Source organism: Patiria miniata, unplaced genomic scaffold, assembly GCF_015706575.1.
Source record: "Patiria miniata isolate m_02_andy unplaced genomic scaffold, ASM1570657v1 HiC_scaffold_3, whole genome shotgun sequence".
NCBI classification, from domain to species: domain Eukaryota; kingdom Metazoa; phylum Echinodermata; class Asteroidea; order Valvatida; family Asterinidae; genus Patiria; species Patiria miniata.
Genome location: NW_024037069.1, coordinates 34,285,194 through 34,311,130, shown reverse-complemented (window position 1 = coordinate 34,311,130; position 25,937 = coordinate 34,285,194). Strand labels below are relative to the sequence as shown.

The 25,937-nt window shown below is 41.9% G+C and overlaps 2 protein-coding genes across 2 annotated transcripts in view; both read right to left on the bottom strand.

The window, feature by feature from the left end:
• Positions 1-16,386, bottom strand: part of LOC119736749 (receptor-type tyrosine-protein phosphatase T-like) — a 32,339-nt gene extending 15,953 nt beyond the window's left edge. The window contains exons 1-6 of the mRNA XM_038210760.1: positions 16,305-16,386; positions 9,616-9,729; positions 6,852-6,871; positions 1,815-1,887; positions 1,069-1,307; positions 133-448 (exon numbers count right to left, since the gene is read on the bottom strand). Coding sequence (XP_038066688.1) covers positions 133-448; positions 1,069-1,307; positions 1,815-1,887; positions 6,852-6,871; positions 9,616-9,729; positions 16,305-16,386 — 844 coding nt within the window. The remainder of the gene's footprint in view (positions 1-132; positions 449-1,068; positions 1,308-1,814; positions 1,888-6,851; positions 6,872-9,615; positions 9,730-16,304) is intronic.
• Positions 16,387-23,364: 6,978 nt separating this feature from the next.
• The window catches only part of LOC119736748 (receptor-type tyrosine-protein phosphatase kappa-like), a 35,771-nt gene continuing 33,198 nt past the window's right edge, over positions 23,365-25,937 (bottom strand). Inside the window, exons 32-34 of the mRNA XM_038210759.1 lie at positions 25,374-25,522; positions 24,522-24,657; positions 23,365-23,466 (exon numbers count right to left, since the gene is read on the bottom strand). Of these exons, the coding sequence (XP_038066687.1) occupies positions 23,365-23,466; positions 24,522-24,657; positions 25,374-25,522 (387 nt within the window). The remainder of the gene's footprint in view (positions 23,467-24,521; positions 24,658-25,373; positions 25,523-25,937) is intronic.

Here is a 25,937-nt window from a genome sequence, read left to right as displayed (position 1 = left end):
ATAATCTGTAAATACAACTAAATAAAACCAGGGAGCGAAGAAGAGCAAAGACAATAGATGGATGTATATTTGAAATAATAGGCAGTGCTTGATATCAGACTGCAACGTTTCCTTGCCGTCATATCAGCTTACCATCTTTGTTTAATATGATTGTCTGTATCCTGGTCACATTTTCATTTTGGACAGCTTGAGCGTAGAAAACACCCGTTCGGTCAATCCCCGCTGATTCAGGTAACGTACTGGACAGTGTAACTGCACATATCGTCTGTGGATCATCCACAACCATCGATCCTGTTGGTAATTCGACATTGCTACCTCCTGTGGTCAGTTGTCTGCCGAAGATTATCCCAGCGGAGGCATAGTTAGGACCCTTGTAAGCTTGGATGACTGCAGCGTCGTCTCCAGTCTGGCCAATACGAGCGGGGTTAGCAACCAGAGTAAAATCTACACCGATATATGGGGAGTTAAATTGATACAAAAAATGTTTAAATATACTGCCGTTGCTGCCTAGGTCTGCTCGAGTGGGACAAATAAAATTCTCATCAAAAATCTTTAAAGGATTTTTCTCAGAAGACAAAACATATCAAGGGATATTGCTTGCAATGTTTCACATAGTAAGCGCACCACTCAAATAAAATGTCCTCTTTAGTTTACTATACTACATTTGAGGTTGTGGCACTTTAATGTATTTTACAATTATTTTAAGCCGTTTCAACGTTCTCATCAAAATGCCATAATGAATTATTCAAATCCGATACAGGAATGTAACGAAAAATATATATTCCATCAATAAAATATTCCAAAATGCAACACTCTTGGGAATTTGATACTCTTGGTAATCCGTTAAAGATTCATAGTAGCTAAAAATGCTAAATATTTCATCATATTTGAAGTTTGGAATCTGTTGTTGAAAGTTATATATTTTTTATTTCCCCGGCAAATTTTCATTATGCAAAATGTTGAAGATATTAAATATATCGTGAACCACGATGTCATTTTCCTCGTAACTATAAGATGAATCGTCAAGACATTATTATTCTGTCTTTGCTTGCAAACATTTGCATTCGTCTTACCTTCAACAGTAGAAGTGTCTTGGATTTCCACCACCATGACTTCGGCCAGGCTCAGAATACCATTCGTTTTTTGCACACTGACGTATCTAGCGGAGACGATGGGATCCGCGATGAAATCAATCGTTGCTCCGTTAGTTGCCTGAGAACTTCTGACTGCATCTCCTATCTGTGTGTTCTCTGAGAAATCTGATGGATCCAAACCAGCCCGCACTACAGCACCTGCCAATCTTTTACCTGCAAGTAATTCATTTTGTAACGCCGTAAAGTAATGGGAATTATTTGGACCCACGGGCTTTGCACGTTCCTGGTTATTCAAGAACCCCAATAATGGACTCTATAAAGTTAGATTTGTTTTAATATTTATTTTTTGTTGGTAAAAAGCTTTAATCAACAGTTTTGTGTTTTTAGACGTTTTAAAATTTATTTCTCGAAAAATTTATTTCGAATCTCGTATTGTGCACAACCGATTTCCGACTAAAAACATTTACCCTCGGATGTAAATGCACACCTGAGTTAGTTTGGTTAAATTGAATTAATGACAAAACGCATCACTTTTATGTTTAACATAAATTCTGACTGAACTGCACATCGAAATAGCCCCATATCTGGAAAGGAAATGGATTGTTCGTATATACACTGCGATAAAAATTGGATGGATAATGCTGAAGGCGAACGCCAAAATGGAGAATTTTGTTTTCCAATCGACGAGCGTGGCTTGGAAGACATGTATAGAAAACTTACCATAGCCATCGACTCTGTTGATTATTGTAATTTTCTTCAAGCAGTAGATAGCTTCAAGATCTACTCTCCACCACTGATTCGGGGCATCATCTATAACAAATAATATATCCGTGCACAGTACATAATTACCTCGTCCCAATGGCGTAAATCTGTGTCGGCGAGTGGGGGACTGTGGATGACCATACGGCAAAACCCAGACAATCGTCAAATTCGAAATGTACACGACATCCATATTTGTTGGCTTGCACAATCACAGTGGACATCAATTCATTACGTCAAAATCATCCGTAATTATGAAATTAATCGAATGTGAGATATTGTGTAACCCCTGTAAATTCATTATGCGGGGCGTTTTTAGTGAGACATTTTTCGGTTATTCGTTTTGATGTGTTCGGACAATGTGGCCCTCAGCAAAAGGGATGAATGACGAAAAGAACCAAATTCAGAAGCTTATATAATACAACATCTCTGCTGGAATAAAGGACAATAAATGATTATTTTGTGCAATTTTCTATTGCAATTGATACAAATTACAATAACCCCTTTCCGAAATAGCCTAAATACTATCTGTTATGCAACACCTGAATTAATCCCCGTCATTGGTGTGTCGTTGATCACGTGTCATTGAAGTATTTGTCCCAACCCACGGCCCGGCCGCACGGCAAAAATAGAAGATCCATTCCACGGTAAATAGAAGTTCCATTGCGCGGTCACACTTTTGACGTCACCCTTTTGGATTCATTCAGGTTTTTTTTTATAAAACAAATAATGAATGTTTTATATTCATGCAGTGGAAATAGTAATTTTATTCGGTGACTGATGTGTAATGTACCATTCAAGTCCACTTCTGGGACTCTCTTACCTGTTAAGCCTTACATTTGCATATTTCTCGCCCAAGGCTCCCAATCGCTAGCGTTTTATACCACAGTAAATAGCGCTTTCAGCGCCCAGGCCCTCTGTACCCTCATCAGTCTGGTACCCTCGTCCTCTTTTTCTCTAGCGCTCACACGAGTGAGACGTAGTTTTCTCAAGCTCCCGAAGAATTTGCCTTTTCCTTCCGTATATTGCTAAGTATCGATTAAAGTAACATTAAAATTAGTTGTACCCAAAGTGTGTGTCGTCTTTTCATTTTTTTGTGAAGAAAAATACCACTCCTTGGATATATTTTTGCTGTTTTCGTTACTGGAAAATCACCAGTTCCATCGGTTCGTTGTAGAATCATGGCAGAGTCACGCGAGGCTAAGCACGTCATTACTCCACCTAATTTTGTTATGTGCGGCGCTTGTCGCTGCATTAAACTCCGGGCACGTGTGGACGCTCATGATTTATGCCCACGTTGCCGTTCATGCACCCCAGAACATACATGCGAGGTATGCCATACTCTGGGAGAAGACGAATGGGACGCAGTTTCGGCTTGGCTTAATTCACGGTCGCCATCGGTGGACTCGGCAGTGAGTAATTCTCCCGGGTCATCACAACGCAAACGATCGACCAAGAAAAAAATCGGAAACACCTAAGTCGTTTACCGGGGACACGCTTTCCGGGCCTCTGGCCCCCGGTAAGAATACCAAACACGCTGGGGGTGCGCCTTCCGGGCCTCCAGTCCCCATGCGTACTTCAGACAGCAACCGACCAAGCCACCCATGTACCGGAAACACGCTTTCCGGGCCTCTAGCCTCCGGTACACCGGGCGCAGGGAATAGGGCTACACCTGCCGTGCCTCTAGCCCCTACTCCCGGTGAAAAAAAATAAAAAAATCGGACCACGCCGCCGGGTCCGGAGCTATGCCTTCCGGGCCTCTAGCACCGGTGCCCCGGAGAGGGATAACAGGGTGGCTCCTTCCGGACCCCTAGTCCCGACTTCCGGCAAAGCGTGCGGTAAGAAAGTGGGCCGAATCGGGGACGAGCAGACGTCCTCCGCGCCCTTAGCCCCCAGTGCCGGAAATATCACGCTGGACCGAGATGATCCGGATAATTTCCGGGATACAGATCCGACCAGGATGGAAACCAGGTCGCCCGGGACTCACCGGAGCCGGAGAGATACTGTTTCGAAGGGTAAGCATCGCCATCACAAGAAACCCCGGCACCGTTATTATAGCTCCAGTTCCTCTTCGGTGGAGTCCGTCTCGAGCTATTCTTCGGGCTCCCGACGCTCGCGTCGCCGGAGCTCTCGATCTAACAGCATAAAACATATGTTGTTTCAGGGTTTCCAGCAGTTATCGGCCACGATAACATCGTTTGTTCCTAAACCGACTGGGCAAACTTCGGTCAACGAACCTATTACTGTTAGCCTTTCAAAGGATCATGAGTCAGGTGATCAGATGTCAGTTTTTCCCTCCGATAATTTATCTTCGGATTCTGACAACCGTCCACGTCCCCGTGCAGCCGTAGACAAACAATCGGCTTCAGCTGAGGGTCACAAAGATCAATCCGCTGAGCCCGAGTGCCGGGGGGAGGGCGAAATGCCTAAAATTTTTCCACGGTCGTCTCGTCCAACGACGAGTCTGCCATTTCGTTACCTCTTTCCGCTTCTGACCAAAGATTACGGGTATTGATGAAAGACATAGTCAGAGTGCTCAACATATCATCGGCCGACGAACCGACGCCAGATGAAAGTGGCCGCCGATCCTACAAAAAACGTACGGGCCCGGCTGACTCCCGGACTCAGGATCAAGACATTAGCGGCGGTAAGCGACGAAGGATACACGGCCGTTTCGGGTACCGCGGTCTGATTTTGAGGAATTTCTTTCAGTCCCGGCTATGTCAGATAAGGTCAAAGATAAAATCGCGGCCGATTCTACTGGCCGTACGTCACGTAAATCTCCATTTGTCAGCCGTGAAAGAAATAAAATGGAGGACACTCTTGCAAAAGTTGACACAGCATCCCGAGCAGGGTTGCGAGTGTCTTGTATTCTGCAGCTTTTGTCTGAGTTTCTTGTCTGTTCTTGTGAAGCAGACTCTCCGGTATCTCCTGAGACAACAGAACCAGCATTTCGTTGCTTGGACGATTGTCTCCATATTTGCATCGACCAGTTTGTCCGAGTGTCCATGTGTGCTACTACAGCTCGTAGTGCCAATGTTCTGGATGCCATTTTTCTCCCATCCGAGGGAGCAAGGGCACGCCTTGAATCACTTCCCCTTTTGGGAACAGATTTGTTCAATGGGGAGTTTCAAGAGGCCATGGGGGCCAAGGCCAAACGTTTGGAGGCTACAGACAAAATAAATCTGCGAAAGCCTACAAGCGCAAGCACCACATCTGTTAGGGGGAATAAACAACCTGCTAGTACTGGTAGCCAGCGGTTTCCCCGTAAGCCTTTGAAGCCCTTTCGTGGGCGTGGCCGTGCCTTCACATCCAAACCTAGTCCACAGGATCCGGATAAATTAAATCCATCCAGTTCATCCACCACCGGGTCGCGAGAGCGCACCTTTCGACCCTCATACACTCCCTGGCCTAAATCAAGTTATGGAGGCTACCGCCGGGGATCCTTGCGTAAATGACTATTCAACTACTACGGCCTACTACACCGGGCCAGTAGGAGGCCGTCTCAGACATTTCGCAAGGATTTGAGCCGTTTTCTGTCAAGACAAGTGGGTACAGGACACCGTAAGGCAGGGGTATGCATTAGAATTTACAAGCACACCCCATCGGGCTTTACTCCACATCCAACTCCTATTCCAACAGACAAGCAAAAACGCCTTGCACTAGAAAACGAAATTCAGACCCTACTCCATAACAGGCAATTCACCTGGTTCAACGGGGAGATACCAGGCACGGATTCCACTCGTCATTCTTCCTAACACCAAAGAAGAACCCCGGCGAGTGGCGTCCCACACTGAATCTGAAACCCTTAAACAAGTATATACGGCCCAAAAGATTCAGGATAGAGACGCTGCGTACAGTCCTCGATGCTCTAAAGGTATCAGCTTGGGCATCCTCACTAGATTTACAGGATGCATACCTACACGTTCCAATTTCAAAGGACCATGTTCATTTCCTGCGGTTTCGGTACGACGGGAAAACTTACGAGTTCAGTTGCCTTCCGTTTGGTCTTTCAACAGCCCCAAAGGTGTTTACCAGAATAGCAAAAACTGTTGCATCAATTCTGCGGAAAAGGAACATTCAGATTTTTGTTTACCTCGACGATTGGCTCGTCGTGGGCTCAACCAGAGACGAGACTCTAAGGGCAATCAGTCTAACGCAAGATCTAGCAGTCCGGTTGGGCTTTCTGATAAATCAGAAAAAGTCTCATCTGGAACGGCCAGTCTATTTAGGTGCCGAGTTGGATCTCCTGCAGGGCGTTGCTGTGCCTACACAGGAAAGAATTCACAACCTAATAGAGTGAGTAACACTTTTCCTGCCTGCCAAAATAGCCCCGGCCATAGCATGGTTACGTCTTCTGGGGCTCATGGCCAGTATGGTGGACATAGTTCCGTGGTGCTGACTAAGGCTGCGACCCATTCAGCTCCATCTCCTTGCCCACTATCGGCCAAAACTGCATTCAATAACTCATCTCGTACCAGTCGTTCAAGATATTCAACCACATCTACGTTGGTGGCTGAATCCATCCAACCTCAACATAGGTCTGTCTTTCTTTTGAACAACCAAACCGAAAATGACCTGAATGACGGATGCTTCCGACCACGGCTGGGGGCGCATCTCGGCATCGGCACAGAATCAGTTGCGTGGAATTGGAACCCAGACAAGAGGATCCTCCATATCAACGTCCTCGAGCTACTGGCTGTCAGAAAAGCACTGATGCACTTCCAGCGCAAGATAAAAGGGCACGCAGTGCTAGTAAAGTCCGACAACTCCACCGTTGTCTCCTACATAAACCGTCAAGGAGGCACACGGTCCCCTCAGCTTTGTCTACACACTTGGGATCTCCTAATGTGGTGCATCACGAACGACATAACGTTGACGGCACTTCACATTGCTGGCAAGCTGAACTTCATGGCAGATTCTCTCTCCAGAGGGAAAATACTCCCGACAGAATTGACACTACATCCAACTTTAGTCCAGAACATTCTTTCCAAAGGCTCGATCGCCCGCACATAGATCTGTTTGCGTCGGCCTCCAACAACCATCTGCCGGTATACTGCGCACGAAGTCCCGATCCCCATGCGTGGGCAATGGACGCCCTTTCCATAAGCTGGACAAACATGTTCGGATACGCATTTCCACCAATCTCTCTCCTTCCGAAGGTCCTGAGGAAGATAGAGTCGGAACATTGCAAAATAATCCTCATCGCCCTATTCTGGCCCCGTCAGCCTTGGTTTCAGAAGATAGTCAATCTTCTGATTCACACACCAATAATACTGCCTCGGAGAGTAGATCTTCTGGCTCAACCCCGCTCTAAAATCCTACCGCCAGAGCCAGAGACACTTCACGTGACGTGTTGGCTATTGTCGAGCAGTCTATCCGAGCAGCAGGACTTTCGGCAAATGCTTCCACCATTGCTGCCCAAAGTCGTAGGGCCTCAACACGACAGTCATATAACAGCCCACTACGACATTATTATACATGGTGCAGAGATAAGTCTGTTGATCCATCCACAGCATCTGTAGGACAAATCAGTGATTTCCTCATGGAACGGTTTACGCAAGGCCTCTCTGTTTCCACAGTTCGAGGCTACCGTTCCGCAATAGCGGCAGTTCATACAGGTTTTTCTGACGGATCACCAGTTTCAAACAGCATCCTCTTAAAACATCTGCACCGGGGTATGTTTGTCAGTCGCCCTCCGCGACAACGATACCTTCTTGGGACTTGGGGTCAGTTCTGTCTGCATTGACGAAGCCGTCATAATTAAATGAGCACCTTGCTAACGCCTCTCTGCTAAACTTGACGTTAAAAACAGTTTTCCTGATAGCAGCAGCTACAGCCAGGAGACGCAGTGAGTTGCATGCCCTTACCATAGAACAGGGTCATGTACGATGGGAACCACATGGAGTTCGACTGATTCCTCATAAAATGTTCCTGACAAAGAATCAGTCATCAACTTTCCAACCATCTGATATTTTTATTCCGGAGATAAAACCTCAATCCGAGATGACAAACGCTGGTGTCCGGTTCGGGCCCTCAAGTGGTATTGCTCCCGAACTAAGCCTCTCAGGGGTGAGACCACCCTGCTGTTCATTACGACAACTCAGCCTTATTCAGGGGCATCACGGGACACGATCTCCCGATGGATAGTTAGGACAATTGACCCTTCTGTACCAGATTGGCCTACACATTCAGAGAACACTGCCAATGCTCATGACACAAGAGCATTAACGACATCATGGGCATTTTTGAAAGGCGTTCCACTACCAAACATTCTACAGGCAGCTGCTTGGAAAACGCCATCAACCTTCGCCTCGTGCTACCTGAAGGACGTTCTAGGCTCAGAGGGTCAAACGGGACGAGTAGCTCGGCTGTCATGGCATCTCATACCAACCGTCAGGACAGGTTGACTGCCTCCAACACCTAGTCGACTGGAACTCCATATACCTGTAGTAGGTGAGTTCTTTTCCACATACTTTGGTAATGTCTACCTATCAATTTTTGTGAGGACACGAGGGGACATACCAATCTAATCATGGTAGTGCTTAGAACAGTAGTACCTATGGCAGCCTCGCCCTAGCCCTCCTCCTATAGACGGTGCTAATCTATGCAAATGTAAGGTTTAACAGGTAAGAGAGTCCCAGAAGTGGACTCCCCAAAATCAAAGGTGATTTGTGAGTCCATGAGGGGACGATACTTACCTGATACTTACCTCCCACCCTCCTTTCCCCACTTGGGGCTCAGCTGGCAGGGATTACTAAGTGCTCGCGATAGAGATAAAGAGGCGAGGGTACCAGACTGATGCGGGTACAGAGGGCCTGGGCGCTGATGGCGCTATTTACTGTGGCATAAAACGCTAGCGATTGGGAGCCTTAGGCTAGAGAAATATGCAAATGTAAGGTTTAACAGGTAAGTATCGTCCCCTCGTGGACTCACAAATCACCTTTGATTTGGGGGATTCCATTTCACTTCGACTCGTGGAATGGAAAATTCTATCTGACACATTTTGAAGTTTTTATATTAAAATCCCGCATCTAAAACTTGAGCTTCTATCCTAAGAACTGAGAAGTAATGAAAAATATATGGTGGAAAGGCAACCTTGTATGTCACAACGCATAAAGTTAACAAGCATTACATTCACTGTGTGGACTTCCGAACAAAAGAGGTCCACATAATCCAGGTAGCAGCGACGTTGTGTGGACTTGCCCACGTCCACACAGTGTTTCCCCCTCTCTGGAAAACAGGTTTAGAGGCATTTTGGGTTATTTGTCGCAAAATGAAGAGGAACACTTAAGGGTATCATAGTAAAAATAAATGAGTTGAAAGATTTTTCACAGTGTGCGTAAAATGATTTTTTTCCCACAGGTTTTTCTTAACTACACGAAACAGAGAAATGTCCACACCAGGTATGTAACGTAAACATATATGTGTAGGTTGGTTATCCATTCAGACTGAGGACATGGGACAATGGGATGTGAGCGATTTCAATGGGCTCGAGGACCCAGGTCCTCGGGAGATTTTCGTGTGCTAACCTTAACGTGTAGTAACCTTGGGAGCTGTTGAGAAAAAGTTGCAGTACAAACAAAAGGGAACAAAAGAAGGAAAGGGGCAGGTCCTCATGTGTATAGTAGAAACGAGCTGGGTGCGTGTGTATATGTGGGGATGTCAACACCCCCGTCCCCACCTGAATACCTGATCGGCGCCCATTATTACCAGTATATAACAATGCATGATTCCCATTTTTAAAAGAAATAACGTTTACTTGTGTATGAAATGGTGTATAAATTGCCATCTACTGCATTCTCCGGAAGCGAATCAGCTGGATCAGTAGTTGTACTCTGATTAGTCGGCTTGTCCCGCAGATTGAGGGCCAGACCTGTGTTAAAGGATATTATTAAAGTAAACAGTGTCCATACTTTCAGTTCATATAAGAATGCATTTGAAATTCTGCCACACACATATGTAGCGCGATATGAGACGGAGGGACTCTTCTCCTTTGTGTTGGTTATTGTGTTACCAGAATCTCAGGAATTCTTTTGAGATATATATAGGTGGTGTGTTAGGTAACAATTGTCTAGGGTTTACATAGGGTATAGGGAGATTTTTTTTGGGGGGGGGGGTACCCCTTTGTCTCATATCGCGCTTGGTATAGCCACACGAAGGCGATTTCGTAAAGCCTCATTCTCATTCTTGGGACAGCATCAAGACGGCTGTATACACGAAATATATCAAAAACAAATTGTATTGCTTTGTTTAAGATTCGCTTTAGAATGATGACAGGTGTATTTCAAACAAGTATCTGCTACTTTCGTACAAATCGCTCTAATTGTTTTTCCCAGGAATGTGAAGATTATTGTCAAATCATTTTGTCTCGAGTCCGCCTTGTGGGGAGACTACAAAAGGAAACCTTTTCAACGTTTACAACGTGGAAACCCTATTTGCTAATGTTAACACTTACTTGGGGCCCTTGGGTACAATGATATGTATCAAAATAGCTATTTTAGTTCCATGAAATTTTCAATTAATCTTGAATTATAGGGCTGTGTGCATGGGAGTCACCAGGATTTTTTCCGGGGGGCAAATTTTTTTTTCCAAAAAAAATCCTTAACTTTTTCGTTATATTCTTTATTCATAATTTTTCCGAGCGTGAGCAGGGGAGCATTTGCGCTACCCCCACCCCCCATCAAATTAACATCAATATGGCTCCGCACCTCTTGTTCCTTTTTCCCCCTCTTTTTTTGGTTTTGTTTGGGGGGGGGGGTAGTGCCCCCTTGCCTCCCCCTTGCGACGCCCATGGCTGTGTGGTAACTTCAGTTTCCCCCACTTAGCATAAGCAAAAGAACAAGTGGTAACAGTCGTTGTCTACCAATTTTATTTCAACTGTAAAGTAAACTTTCCAGGCAAATCATTGATAATTTCCAGTTATCAATGATACATTTCGTGACCCGCATGTAAAGAGTTATGCGCAAAGCCTACGGAAATATGTTTTGCACTTTCAATTTCATGTGTGACATAAAAAAAACCTATAATCTGAATCACAGTCTTTCATTTTGTATAGTCATGTAACAAAGACAGGTATCGGTTCACCGCGTGCAGCCCAGGATTTGCCCTTCATACATTTTGTTTAATTCCTTTGATGCCTTTCTGGTCGGGTGCACATTGCAGGTACTGATGCGCGTATTGGGTCTTAGAACTTGTAAGTGTCATTCAAACCTATAATTTAGTTGCTTTTAATAATTTGCTCTTTATAAATGTCTGTAAATAGTTATTTGATTTATTGTGTATTGAAACAAAAGTAAATCCGGGAGGCGCCCCTGAAGTCTGCCGAGTGCTTGCTGGTTGTTATTCTTTTGGTCGTTCGTGGCCCCACGCCCCGCCCTGCTTGACCCCACGCCCCGCCCTGCTTGACCCCACGCCCCGCCCTGCTTGGCCCGTTACAGTCACATACATGTAATAGGCAACCTCGTCCCCAGTGCTTACTTTGTTTCCAGCCTCGTTCCCAATAGTAAGCACTGGATAGCAAACTTTCTTCTTGCATGTATCTTGATTCGATACCGCAATTGGCTACAAATGGATTTATATGGTGCACTTGGTGTTGTTATTCACAACGTGCAGTACGTATTTTCGCGATTATTCGTCCACGCCTTCTCGAAAATATGCATTTCTTTTTCAACTTGTTCATATTAATATGAAATGTGATACTGCATGTTGTCTCGTTAAGATCGTAACAGTTTGATTTCAAAAATCGTGTTTTCGTAACTCACGCCATGCTCGCGCTGTAACGAATTGATTCTGTTTATACCCCAGACGCCGCATACAAAAACAAACAAAAATGCAACGCACAGGCAGGCACCAGACTATTCTCATTTGCATACGTGTTCAAAAATCTTGCACATGCAAATGATCCAATACCAGGCTGGGAGAGCAGGTAGTAGCTGGCGCGTTCTGCTTGACACCCTGGGGACGAAGTTGATGTACTAGGTTCTTACACAGCCGGTCTAACAAGTCTTATCATGTGTCATAAGCACGCGTGATAACGGGTTTACCACACTCTGAGAACACGCTAGCAAACAGACAAACTTGCAACTACAGTGTGTATGATTTTTTTAAATATACATTTAGAGAATTTTTTAAAAAATACTAGCTCCTATTTTCTTTAATAATAACTTTATTTACGCTTCAAGAATGATTGAGTATTGATTTGGAACAGCCTAAACTTATTCTCCAATGATTATGTAAACGAGTTGCATAATCAATGAATCATAGGTTCCAATTAACTATTGATTGGCAAAGAACAATAGGTAAGTTGGCCAACAGAGAGATTGCTGTCATGTTAATCTCCTTTCATCCACTTTGCTGCAAATTGGACCACATTGACATATCATCCCCTGTCTATATCTCTAAATGTAGGTGTCCGAATGAAATAGAGAAAACAGCATTGTGTTGATAAATAATCATTCTTTAAGAGTATATAAGTTGTTATTAAACAAAATAGGAGCTATTATTTGTATTTTTTGTTTTCCCTACATGTATACATGTTTATCTATATATATAAGAGAGAGTTTAACTCGGCCTCCGAGACGATGTTTGCTCATGAAAGGATCCGAGACCGCGGGCTCCCGCGGCGCCAAAATCGCTCCACGTCCGTGGAAAAATGCGGAGGGTGTCTTCCGCCGGGTCGGACGCTTCGGGTCGTCCTTATTTTCCCGTACGGACCGGCGATCCGTTTAGTCGATTTTTCGTGACTGCGTTTTGAGCAGGAATTTGCCGTCGTGTGCGCTTTCACGTTGACTGCGTGGCCGCCCCCTGTCCTGGCTTTTTCTGCGTGTCTAGACTGTGCGAGGTCAGCGACGTCAACGTAGGGGTTGCGTTTACGTGTTCTACTCGAGCATTCTGCAAAAGCGTTCACCAAATTGTGGATGGGGTGACCTTGGTAAAATATTTTTTCTCCATGGTGCGTGGCCACCAAGTGCTCCTATTCTTTCATATGCTTCGCTTGCCGCCCCTGCGCCGAGTGCAACGAATACTCAGAAGGACTACACATTAAGTATGCCTTGCGCGGTCTGACCAATCGAAAGTCTACACTGCGTAGTATTTCCGGGCTATGCAAAACTGTCAATGGCAACGCGTACTGCAGCCTGCTCCACACCCTGTAAACGAGGTTGGGTCTACGGTGCTCGCTATTTGAAGCGCAAGCATGTGACGTGTAGTTGCTTCCATAATGTGTTTACAGCTCCATGCTTCCACCACCAAGGCTGAGCGTTGTGAGTTCGCTGCCCGCCACGTATAATCATGGAGGAATAAGAATAGTCTGGTTCCCAGACCAAAAGATTCCGACTATTCCTGATGAATCTTAGGTCAGGTAGCCTCCGGTAATACAATGTATTACAATTTACATCACGTGACTAAAACGGGAGGAATTCCTCCTTTTTCCGAAAATGTCCGAAGTTTGCCGAATTCATTTCGTCGACTATCGGATAGTGTCCGAGTATTTCCGAGTATAATATAGGTTTTATTAACTGCTAATTGCTTATTAAAAACTTTAAAAAACTAGTTGATAATTAATATCCATTGCTTTTATTTAGAAAACTTGAAATTCAACGACGAATTTGCACTCGGATCGTATACGAGGGGCGAACTTTTTGCTGCGTCATGCACTAGTTTGAATTTGACGACCGTTACCGGCATTTTTCAAAACTCGGCGTGGTCTCAATTTGGCTCCGCCTGCTTACAGTGCTGTTTGGGTGTCTAACTTTGAAGATTCCAGGTCAAAATTAGTCAATGTTTTCTTACAGAAGTATTAAACTGTATATCGTAACTGTATGATATATGAAGCAAGTGACTTATTTTTAAAAAAATGATCGGAACATTAAAAGCTTTATGTGATTAAGTGAATTCGGAAACGAAGCCGAGCTTTGAAAAAGGGCCGTCAATGTCGTCATGTTTATTTTTAGCCACGGAGGCTGCCTGACCTACAATTTAGACGTGTAGACGTCGGGGGAAATTGTCAGGTCGGGGAACCAGACTAGAATAAGAATTCCTCCATGGTATAATTCAGTGTCGTGTTATAATTTCGGGGGCCTGTTTTGGGTCAACGAAGGATCGCCGCGGTCTCGGATCCTTTCAGAAGCAAACATTTCTCGGAGGCCGAGTAAAACTTGCTCTTATATATAGATGGTTGAACCAACTTGAATAAAAGTTGAATCGCAGACGGTCTCGCAAATTGTAAGAATTTCAATCTTACGTTTGTTGAAGAGTCCAATACTGAAACTTAATTATGACCTTCCTCCATGATTCAGACCGTTTGTAACTTTTTGATAACACTCAACATTTTCATTTTAAATGACACCTTCACGTTTTATTGCATTACGATTTATTGTCAAACTGTACAACCAGCCTTCGCCTGTGTACTACAGTAACCTTTTCACTACGTTTTCAAAATGCGACTGCCTCACAAAAAGCAAATTTAACAGACCAACGGCAACATTTACAGACAGTTGCCATGGTACATAATTATCATGTGCGTAAATCGACGGGGGACAGGGGACCCCCCCCCCCACACACACACACATTTTGAGGGGGGACATTGTTTGGTCTCCCCCCCCCCCACACTTTTTCTTCCCCGAATAAAAATATTGTAGCCTACAATAATGATTCTATTGCTCAGAATACATGTAGCTGATTCAATTACTCAAAACTTAAAACTTTCACAGATGATCTTTCGCTCAAATTGGTTTTAGTGATCAGAAATTGCCTCAGATCACACCACAGAAATTGCTATTCTTTAACTGCATGTCTCACCAACTATATCCCCCATTTACATTTAACTCCCCACATTTTCATCCCCAACACTACGCCCTACCCGATCTATGATCGGGTAAACCAGCTTGTACACTCTATAAAGCTGATCTTAGCAGTAATCGGCAAGGTGCAAGTTCGTGATTTTTTAAAAGTCAAATGTATGTGTTTATATTTTATACAACACCTGCATTAATCCCAGTCATCTGATTGGTGGATCGTTGATCACATGTCATTGAATTATTTGTCCCGCAATTATTTGGCGCACAGCGCACAGTGCAATGGAAGTCTAATGCACGCTGAATAGAACTTCCATTGCACAGTGTCACTGCCGCTGGTGTGGTGGTGGCGCTGTTTCAAATCGAGATAAATTGAATATGATTGTTCTCAACCTGTGGAACAGTTTGCATAAATTAAATATGACAAACTTGTCGAACTTTTCAACAGTTTTTTACCCGAATAAATTGGCTATTAAAAGTCAACCAATCAGATGACAAGGATTTATTCAGGTGTTATATAAAACAAATAAAGAATGTTTCACGTTCGTGCAATGGAACAGATAAATTGTAACAGATAAAATGTTCCATTCCACTCGGCCTCGCCTCATGGAATGGAACATATCATCTTCACCTCACGAAATTATTCTTACCATTGCAATCACAAACATTCATTATTTGTATAATACAATGTACTGAACTAATAGCGACCGCGCTTTGATAGATGACGGCAAATCGAAATATTTTGTAAAACATGATAATGAATCAATAGTGTGTATCCAGCTTTTGATGTGTGTGGGTGTGTGTGTGGGGTGGGGGGGGGGGGGACCGCACTCGCCATTCCGCATCGAAATGTAGACATGTGTTTTTTTCCCCAGACACTTGGCCTCCAAAATCAAAAAGCAAGAGGGGGGGGGGGGGGGGGGGGGGCTGGTACCCGTCTTCCAAAAGGCGACACTCTTCGAATCTGACCATTATTATGCATACTGGCAAATATATGCCCATTTTCACAGCACATTCTAATGGAGTTTGTTTTTGTTTTGTTCATTATAAGAACTCTATAATCTTTTATGGAAATAGTTACTCAAAAAATATCTTTCAAAAAAATCCGCCGGGGGAAAGGTGCCCCCTGCCCCCCGTCTGGATAGGCCCTACGCCACTGGATAATGACAACCTAAATGGTAAACGATGAGATTTTAAGAGAATGGTTCATAAATATAGAGTTTCCACACTAGACGCGGCAAAAATCTCTATCAAGTTACAATGTTCGATTTTATGGTTCTTTAAAAAAATGTATAACTTGGCCTTAAAACTGTTCAGCAGGGCTAATGTGAAGTACAAAAATATAAACTTCAATATCAAAATTTCCAGCATATTTTTGAATGTTACATAGGTTGCATCATAAATCACAAACTAATTGGTGCATTAAAGTGGAGCGCAACACTTGAATAATTCACAAATTCATGATTATACGGAAAAACTGAAGAAGCTACAACCGCTCCCGAAAACCCACAAATACATTCGCAATTTAGGGCCAAGCGAGAATTCTGAGCAGTTGTACAGTTCTCTTAGGGTTTAATGATAATAATGAAATATTAAAATGTTACATCCGGTTAGCCATTGTGAGAGATAAGACTAAATTCACTCAAAATCCTACCTTTATTGGGGAGTAAGACAGCACACAAGAACAAGGCCGGCAGCACGACGTCTCTTAGGCGGCAAAGGCACAATGACGCCATGTCCTCATCTACAAGTGGATGTTTCCTTTTCTCATGGACAATTGTTGTGATCAGTGCTTCAGAAGGAAACCAGAAAATTCGACGATCCTTATGTGTCACCCGTGTTCACTATCTTGTGCAAGAAACAATGTAACTGCGTATACGGCAGTATAGAGTTCAAGTTTATTTACGGAACCTTTGTACCGTGTTGTACAGTTATCATATACCCTTACAACAAAGCGGTTGTTTATGGTGGCCCTAAAGGGACATCGCATATCGCAAACGTGTGCGCATACGTATGCGATGTCGCGAAATTTATCGCGAATGTGTGCGCACACGTATGCAATGTCGCAAAATTTATCGCGAATATGTGCGCACACGTATGCGATGTCGCGAAATTTATCGCGAATATGTGCGCACACGTATGCGATGTCGTGAAACAATTCGCGAATATGTGCGCACACGTATGCTAATTTGTTTGCAATGTCGTGAATTTTATTGCATACCTTGTCGCATACCTTTCAGTAAAATTCCTAATGAACTGGGGAGTTGTAGCAGCTAGTCTGGAATCTAGACGTTCTGTTAGATATAAATAGGGTCTGACTAATAAACCTTCGCGACATCGCATACGTGTGCGCACATATTCGCAATAAATTTTGCGACATCGCATACGTGTGCGCACATATTCGCGATTAATTTCACGACATCGCATACGTGTGCGCATATATTCGCGATAAATTTCGCGACATCGCATACGTGTGCGCACATATTCGCGATAAATTTTGCAACATCGCATACGTGTGCGCACACATTCGCGATAAATTTCGCGACATCGCATACGTATGCGCACACGTTTGCGATATGCGATGTCCCTTCAGGGCCACCATAGTTGTTCGTGTAGAATTAATATGTAGCTCCACTTAGTTATTTCCTGGTTGAAATAATTCTTAAGTTACTAACTTAAGGCCCCCCAAAAAAGTCTCCGGTTTCTGGTATGCGCGCGCGTCGCCGTAGCCATGATGTCTCAAAACCGCCAAACTCACTGGTTTGACTGAAATCCTGCTGCTGCACAGTTTTAACGTGTTTTTAGATGGGATTATGATCGAGAATAAGCTTTATGTGGCCTCTCTAGACTCCCATATATTTGCACTAAGTTTAGTCGGGCACCTTTTGCAGTCATCAGCCGACATTTGAAGCAAAAAAAAAACAGGTAAAAAAAAAGAAGAAGCCGTGTCGCCGCACCACTTTTTGGGCAAGCTCTCCATACCAGAAACTGGAGACTTTTTTTTTGGCCTAAATGATTATACGTTTGTATTTGACACGAGGCTCTATTATAACAAAGGGTTCCTTTCTTTCAGTGTAACCGACAGAATAGGAACCTAGGCCTCGGTTCACAAAAAACGGACCCGTTTTCTGCAGTACGTAGTTCGTAAAGTCCCTTGCACCTGCTTCAAAATGCAATTCTAGATATTTGTGTGATAGTTGATTGGGCATGAAACCGTCTACATTTAATTAACCACTTCGGTAGTACCCCGCGCGACTTAGAGGTTCACGTCAAAGGTCACGACTCTGCGGGGTACACTGTTATTTCGGTTGTGTAAAAATCAAACGGTTGTGTACTATATGAACCTTGCAACCAGATGCGTAAACAGTTGTTTACACAACTTGCGTAAAATATTACACAAGTTGTTCACTTTCTTTTTACACAACTGGTTGCTAGGTTCATATAGTACACAACCCGAAATAACAGTGTAAAGACAGACATGACATGACTGATGACGTACATGTAAAGGTCGCTGCTCACTTTTGGCTAAAAATGTACATACATGGCACCAACAGAAATTAATTTTAGAAAGTACGACAAAGAACCTTGCCTTGAATATCGATGCTTATCCCAAAAGTTCTATACTTAATACATGCACATGAAATCGTCGTCGGATCTAGGATGCCAGGATGGGGATGGGACTGGGGCGGGTCTTTGCCATTGAACGAAGCTATATATAACACAGGAATGAACCATTGCTTTTAAGGTAAGGAGACTTTTGAAAACGCACAGTAATTGTATCTATTTTGCGGGGTCCTTGCGACGGCTGTTGAACTTGAGTCATAAACATTCACAAAATCTTGGATATAGAATCAGGGATATAATACAGGCGACGTGTTCTATGTTGCATACTATTATCAGATTGTAAAACCATATGGAATGTAATGAGTCCTTTAAACAGTGTACATGCGTCGCGCGCAGGCCTTTATTTTCTTGGTGCTCATGATTTTGTTATAAATTTGTTATTGTTTACCCCTTAATTTTTGTCTGCACGGGTGCTTTTAAAATAAAGTGGAATAACATAAAATCTAAAATGTATTTTAAAAAGATTTAGAAAGACCGTACACAGTTAACTAAATTCGTATAAGAGTGGTCTTGAACATTGTCCCGCGATAAGGCTTGTGCATAAGCGGCTTTGAATCACCGTTTCCGCATTGCAGTATTATTAATGCTTCAACTCCCTATGTAAATGCAAAACAAACCGAAAGTTTACTTTACTCTAAAGTTTCTATTTCGTCGGGTTGTTCAAGCTTAAGTTATCTTCCTTTTGTTCTTGGTCTTTTTTAGTTTACACAATGTACATGCATGATTAACACGATAACTATAATTATACGCATCTCTTCAAATGCACAATATCAAAACGAGGAAATAACACTGTGATGAATGGATGCTAATGTGTACGAGAGTTCAGTGGCGGTTCTGCAGGGGGGGGGGGGGGGGGGCTTTAGCCTTATTTGTCTAACCCCCCCCCAAAAAAAGCCCAAAACTGATAAAACTGATAAATCGTTTATTTAGCGCCACTGCGCATGTCTGTCATCACGCGAGGAGCCAGGCGCGAGTAAGCTGGGGGAAGTAATCGAACGCACTCTATGTGGACATGGAATGGTTGACCCTAACCCAAGTCACCAATTCAATTGGTCCACAGGAGGTTCCGGACCAGTAATAAGCCTCTGTACTGATGACGTCACATGTGCACTTTCCTATGGAACCAGTGGGGGCCCCGTGAAGGCAGTCCGCGGCGTTTTAATGGCTTTACTCACAGTGGTCAATATTGAGCCAGTATACGATGGATTTCAAAAGAAATCAAAGATAGAAGATAAGACTTTGAGGAGGGCGGTATTTCAGTGTGAGCCGATAATATCTAATGACTTGCCGATCCTTCCCTACGAACATGGCGCAAATACGCGGAGAGAAAAGGGTCAGCATCAATATTATATACATTGTGAAAATCGTCGCATGGGGGCGCTGCGCGTAACAGTGAGATAGTGTGCAACCTGTGAAGTCTCAAAGGGATATGGCAATGTTTTATGCCAAAAAGTGCTGTAGTGAATACATGTACATTACGTCTATAGGACTTGGGATAGAAGGGGGAAAAGAAGAAATAAAAAACCTGAACAAAAACAAAAGCTGTTTCGGAACTCTGTGAAAATACAGGCAGTAGAACACCATTGAAACATCCGATGTCAAGATCCATTCCAAGTCTCTTCATACATTGCGTTGAAGCAAAACCTATAGGAGGCTTGTAATTTGAAATAATTTCAACATGACTGTGACGGATGTTTAAATTGAATGGAGCAATAATAAAGTGGACAGAAATTTGCTAAATTGAAGTCTTGATTGATAATAGGGTTAGACTGGACTGGGGAGGGAGAGGTGGCAGATGTTTATTTCTCCTATATTGGCGATTGGGGGATGCTAAAAGGGCATAGTTTTCGTGGGGAAAATCCTGAGAATTAGTGTAATTTTTACAGTCCTCAAGACATTTTTTTAATTAAAAAAATTGCAGCTTGCCAAAACAAATTGAAAATATTGCAGCAAATTCATAATTCATCCCTTTGCTTTCGTTCTGTCATTTTGTGAAGGAGGGGGAGGAGGATCTCGACGGAGATTTGGAAAATTATCAGCTACAAAACGGCCTTTTTATTTGTCAAGTGTTCTTTGTGTGCCTGTGTTGATTATGCATGACGCTATCAAACTTATAGAGGGCGCTATGATAAATTAACAGTCACATCCACGATGGTTGGATAGAGTACATCGATAATTATAGCTTTATAAAGACTATTCAGAGTACGAGGGATCGGGCATTCAACATCATGACATTGTGATATGCATTCGATTCAGTGCTAAACAGAAATATCACAGTGAAATATATTAATAAAAAAAGCCAAAAAGTCAACGACAAAAAGTCTGAACAACAAATTCCCGTAATTTTGCCAGCATTTTATTGAAAGCTCTTCATTATTAATTCAATCATATCTTACCACTACATGGGTCGTGATTTTGTTTACAATGCTCTTTGAAGCAGGCCTGTCCCTATATACCTTAACCGTTGGATGTTTCTCAGAGAGTGCTCATTCTTATTATACATGTATTTTAGGAACAATAAATGCTCAACTGGTTTACTCACGCCTTTCCAGGCGATACGAAACCGTTGCCCTCTGCCTTAACGCACGAGATCTATTGTGTACAAAAACACCAAGTAGCACTAGTTCATTAAAAACAGTTGACTGCAAACAGTACTGGAAATTATCTCAGAGAAGCAATAAGTATTAGTTAAGCATTCCCTGTGCTATTTTCAAGTTTAATTTCACTTCGAAAAAAATTGAATTTATTTTCAATTGCAATATAAAAGTTAATTGCTTTTTTGAAAGAGACGCTGAACAAAAAAATAATTTCTTCACAAAATTCGAGTTATTGGTTGTGAGAGAATATTTCGGCTCTCGCCGTGTGGGTTACTTGTGGAAAAAAAAATGAAATCCATATTTCAGAGATATACTATATTAGAGAGTAATTAAAAAATACCAATAAAAAATTTGTTAGGAGGGAAATAATATCAATTTTTAAGAGGAAAGGGTATGATCTTTAAATAAGTTGCAATTCTGTTACACAGCCAGGCTTAAAAGGGCAACTACAGTTCTTCCAGTCTGCGGAGGAATTATCTCATTAGTGAAGATCCTTCACCTGTTTCTAGCACCAATTAAGGCTCGAATCAATAATGTATATTCCATGCCAAAAAGAACAGTTTCATTCGAAATGAAAGCTGTTAAAACCAGTACTGATGAAGCGTACCGAATAGCCGACTTTGATCAAAGCTGGGCAAAATTGGTTTGTTGGGAAATTATGTCCTATTTTAGTCAGGCTTAAAACGAGACTACATCGGGGTCAGTTTTCATGCATGCCATACTAATTTTCCCTTTAATTCTTTTCATTACTGATTATTTCATTACTTTCATTATTGTAAAATTACATGTACAGGTATATTATTCTGAAATACACATGTTTATTTTGAGAGCTTGGGAATATCAGACTAGATAACTAAAATGCAGAAAAAAAACCTGTCTCGCGTAAATTATTTTTAGTTTTAAAGTAGCTGTGGGTAGTAAAATACTGTGGTATATGTTTTAGGTATTAAAATTATCACAAATACAACCCTGATGACATATCTTGTTCGTTTGTAACCAATAGACCTTATGCATAGCGGACATTTTAGATGCTATTTTTTTAATTTTAATTCAGTAACAATGAGTACCCAATGACATACAATTCAGTCAAGCATATCCAAGCAAAACAAAAGCATTGCCCTCTAAGATGGCTGCTACGCAAAAGGGTTATAGCCTACTCCATATTCGCCAATGCACCTATGCCCCACCCTTTATAAGGCTTGGGCGTCGTACATCTTTTTGTACAGGAAACGCGAAGTTTTGCGGATAGGTTTGTGTAAATACTACATATAACATTCTGAAACCAGATTAGTCGTGAAATCGAGCGAAGATGATTAGGTGCCTTTTTGGAGTTACCCTGGGTAAATAGCTCAATATTCTACTCCGCAAGTTTGTTTATTTTAATAAAAGCTCAGCTGCCTTTCCATTAATGCATTTTTTTGTAGTCCGTTTCGTGTCTGTTAAGCAGTTTCGCCTTTGGTGCACAAGCATCGATGCACAAAAAAACAAAAAAGCAAATGAAAACAAAATATCCTCTAAAGGCGACCTTTTCTACATTTTCTCGTGAATGTTTTACAAGGGTGTCAGTTTCTGACAATCTATTCCCGTCATTTAGACAAAAAAGCCGTGAAATATAAATCTTAAATCGTCCTAAAAAGTCTGATCACACCCTTTTTTTAAAAATACTTTTATACTTTTTTTTTTTAGGCTTACGTTGCGAAATATTATGGATTTAAATTAAAAAGCCTCATCCCCTAATATACAAATTGTTACATAAAGTTTAATATGAGAAGATATCGAATTCAGCGAAAAAATACATATCAAACTTTCAAGATGCATATAAAAGTGCTAATCCAAAAGTCTATCAGCCTCATTTTCGACAATGCAATATTTCAGCCAAGCATTTTTATACAAAATATATGATGACAGCGTATATTATTATATCCAAATACGTGATCAAATAGTTACAAAAATAGAGACCCTGAAAACAAACTGTATAACGTTAATTATCCCCAAAATAAACTGTTTAATACTTGTATCAAGAATATAGCTTTAACAACTTGCATTAGCAAAAATTATAGCTTGTGTTGCAACAGAGAAAACAAAAATATATAGCTCTGGGTAAAATATTATAGGCTAAAACGGGTTACACTTAGTTAAATACATACAAAATGTACTCCCAGTCATGGGAGGGGAATTGACAACCAAAAAGCTCAATCTAGTTTCTAATGTTTCTGTCGAGAACAGTACATTTTGGAGAGATAAACACTGTACTTTTTAAAAATCTTCCATTTCACCAGATTTGATACACCATGTGCGGAGAATCCAAGGGGATTTTGAACCGGTGGTCTCTAGAATAAGATGCTAACGCTGTATTGACTGAGCTATGCAGAACTAATGCTGACGATCTCCCAATTTATCTAAAGTTTCTGTGGGTACACTATGGTCATTTTTGTGTAGGCCCTAACTGAGACAAGTCACATTTCAAAAATGTGATATCCTTGGCGTTCTACCTTACGCGATAGAGTCCAGTCCAGCTGAGGGTGTTATGGGCTCATAGATTCTAGTAGAGTCCAGCATGGCCTGAATCACATCGTAACACAGTGCGTATTGGTCCTGGTAAAACGAACAAATGGTAAAATTCATCAGCTGCTCTCTGAATGAGAGCAAAACTAAGGACTAGCCGATTTAGAGTAAAATCACTCTATTTAATGATTAAGTTCGCTGAAAAAAGGGGACTCAATTAGATTTAATACACTCAATTGAAATTCACCCTAAATTTTCTGGTCCTAGTTTTAGTCGTTGGGGCAAAATGTTCACTCGAAATCTATCCAATGAGAGCTCAACGAGATTAGCTCTTCCCAGCGTCCTGTTTGCAGGGCGGGGAATACGAGGGAACATGATGTGATCATCGAAAACGCGACGTGATTAGATCGTAAAATTTTCACGCATGCGCATGTAGCCCACCATAACAAAGGAGGTCGTTAACGGCTGCACGTGCCTATCTCTCATTTCGTCTTATGTACTATTGTCAGTTTTTGGCGTGTAAGTTTCGTCTTTTTCTGAACGTTTGTACACAGCAACGGAAGACAGATGACAAAATGTAATGCTGACAGCTACAAATACGGCAAGAAATTATCGACCATAGGGGAATATGTACAGATCTTAAACTTGTATACGTTAATAAATGTATAACGCGGAATGGGCAACGCGGTCAAGCTAGTTACACAGGCTGCCTCAATAAAAACCGGCAACCTGGTCAATTGCAGAAAGCCTCAACAGGCAACTACTTAATGCTATCCACCGTCCAAGGCCGCGAGAAATATTACGTGTGCAAATGAGAGAAGTGTAAAAGTGAAGAATATTAATGCTAGAGTAGGCCCAATACGAGTACCACAATGGCCGTCTACTACAACTACATAGTGAGGAAAAACGCAGTGTTCTGCCTTTTTTTTCAAAGAAAAATATGTCGAAATAGTTAATGATACCCAACAACTTTGTGTACAGCTAACAATTGTACCTCTATATCTGCAAAAGATATGTCTTACATCTGCCAGATAAATGTTTAAAAGTATGATGTAAGATGGTGGGTATGACATCATAAATAAAAGTAAATCAAGAGTAACTTCCTTGGAGAGAGAGAGAGAGTGTGAGCACGACACAATACTTACCAGCGAGTTCATCATGTTTTGGTTTACCATGCGCAGACGATGAGCTGCTTGGAACACGTCCACGACTTTCTCGACATTGAACTGTTCCAACAGCGTCATCAACGTGCAGTACACAGAAGTACTACCAAGACCATCCCTAGAAAGGCAAAAAGAAAATATGAAAATAACAATGAAACTCAATCAAATTGAATTCATAACAACAACCAATACATACGTTTTCATTATATGATGGTCATCTTGAGTAACTGTTAACATTCTAAAGATGTCAAATAACTCTTGAACCAGATAACTTGAAAACTTGAATCAGAATAATCTCTTAACAAGGATCTGAAATAATTTAAGAAAAATACTATCACAAGGTATAAATTCTAGACAAGAATATAAAACACAAGGTTGGAATTTCCTTAAAAGAAACAATAAAAGGGATTAATATAAGATTTACTTACGGCGACATGCACCTCAGAGTTAATTGGTTGTACACATTCAAGCAAGTACTGAAGACAAAAGTCCTCTTCAATAATATTCAATATTAAAATGTCTTCATATCTACAAACTTTTTCTTTCACCTTTTTCTCACTATTCAGACGTTCTTTAATTTTTTTTTCGTTACAGTTGCCAAATTCCGCGAGGGATATCGAATGCTTGGCTTCTATCTAAGTTTTGAGCCAGTAGGTTTAAATACCTGAATAGGCTTTGTTTGGCAAAATTCTTCTGTTTTGGTACCTGACAGAAACAGATTAAAATCAATAAATGTAGAACTATCCAAGTCGAACCCGGACCCAGCGGCCCAGACATAATGTAATACTTTTTAACAATACTCCTCACACATCTAGAATTCCCCATTCGACTTACATGCAGTGGACAACAATAGGTCCTTTGTCTCCGTTCCACTTTCGAGCGAGATCCATGAGAGTCAGCATTCCTGGCACGGAATTCGGTATCTCCTGGTCGGAGGGCCAGTTGTGGTATTGGAATTGGATGATGGTGCGTGCTTTCTCAGACTGTAAAAGATGTAAACTCAGTTTTGCAGCTAATGCACAAGCATTAGCTGCAAGGCTTTGACTAGTAAAACCTAAATATCCACCAAAAGGCCAGGCGATGTGTTCGGCGTGTAATAATTTTCTCTGGTGATTCTTGCTCGGCAAGTTACTTTGCTATATTTTCTACTAAGCAAATCGATGTAATTGGCATCTGGACTGAGGTAATGTATTTATCAATTTTTTTTTGAATTTTGCAACTAGGGTATCACATTATAGCGTGAAATTTGCTTAGCACCAACAATTTGCCCACTAAGTGCAATTTATTAGCCTCCTTACATCACCACATTTTATGAACAGGCGTTTTTCAAGGGCTTGATGGGAAAGGAATCTGCCTTTGCACTAGAGATACAATCTCCAAAGTGCTAATTAGGGGTTG